This window comes from Priapulus caudatus, unplaced genomic scaffold, assembly GCF_000485595.1.
Source record: "Priapulus caudatus unplaced genomic scaffold, Priapulus_caudatus-5.0.1 Scaffold1968, whole genome shotgun sequence".
In the NCBI taxonomy this organism is placed as follows: Eukaryota; Metazoa; Priapulida; class Priapulimorpha; order Priapulimorphida; family Priapulidae; genus Priapulus; species Priapulus caudatus.
Genome location: NW_014579029.1, coordinates 54,829 through 55,585, shown reverse-complemented (window position 1 = coordinate 55,585; position 757 = coordinate 54,829). Strand labels below are relative to the sequence as shown.

Genomic DNA, 757 nt, shown 5'->3' with positions numbered 1-757 from the left:
ACACACCTGTACTTACACACACCTGTACCTACATACACCTGTACCTACACACACCTGTACCTACACACACCTGTACCTACACACACCTGTGGCTACACACACCTGTACTTACACACACCTGTACCTACATACACCTGTACCTACACACACCCGTACCTACACACACCTGTACCTACACACACCTGTGGCTACACACACCTGTACTTACACACACCTGTACCTACACACACCTGTAGCTACACACACCTGTACCTACACACACCTGTAGCTCCACACACCTGTACCTACACACACCTGTACCTACACACACCTGTTTGAAGGTCTGTTTGAGTAGCACTGGTTCTAGGATCGGATCTAGCTCCTCTCCCACGTTCTCTAGCAGCACCGGCTGACCGAACTGAATGCAGTTTTCGAGCGTGCGCACGTAGTTGGGGTCTGACAGCTTGACGACAGCCAGCTTGTTGGCTTTCTCCATGTTCTTCACCCACTTATTGGCCTGACCCTGAGGGTCGATCATGAGAGGCCATCGGCGCGAGTTAGACACGATGATACCTGCAGAGGAGAGAGAGGGGTGAGTGTGTGTATGTGAGAAAGGGGAGCGAGAGAGAGGGGAAGAGAGAGGGAGGGAGAGAGGGAGGGAGAGGGGTGAGTGTGTGTATGTGAGAGAGGGGAGCGAGAGAGAGGGAGGAGAGAGGGAGGGAGAGAGGGAGGGAGAGGGGTGAGTGTGTGTATGTGAGAGAGGGGAGCGAGAGAGAGG

At 53.8% G+C, this 757-nt stretch overlaps 1 protein-coding gene across 1 annotated transcript in view; it reads right to left on the bottom strand.

The window, feature by feature from the left end:
• Positions 1 to 757, bottom strand: part of LOC106817997 (dynein heavy chain 3, axonemal-like) — a gene marked incomplete at its 5' end in the record, with an annotated part of 64,361 nt that overhangs the window by 15,459 nt on the left and 48,145 nt on the right. Inside the window, 1 exon segment of the mRNA XM_014822700.1 lies at positions 311 to 552. Coding sequence (XP_014678186.1) covers positions 311 to 552 — 242 coding nt within the window.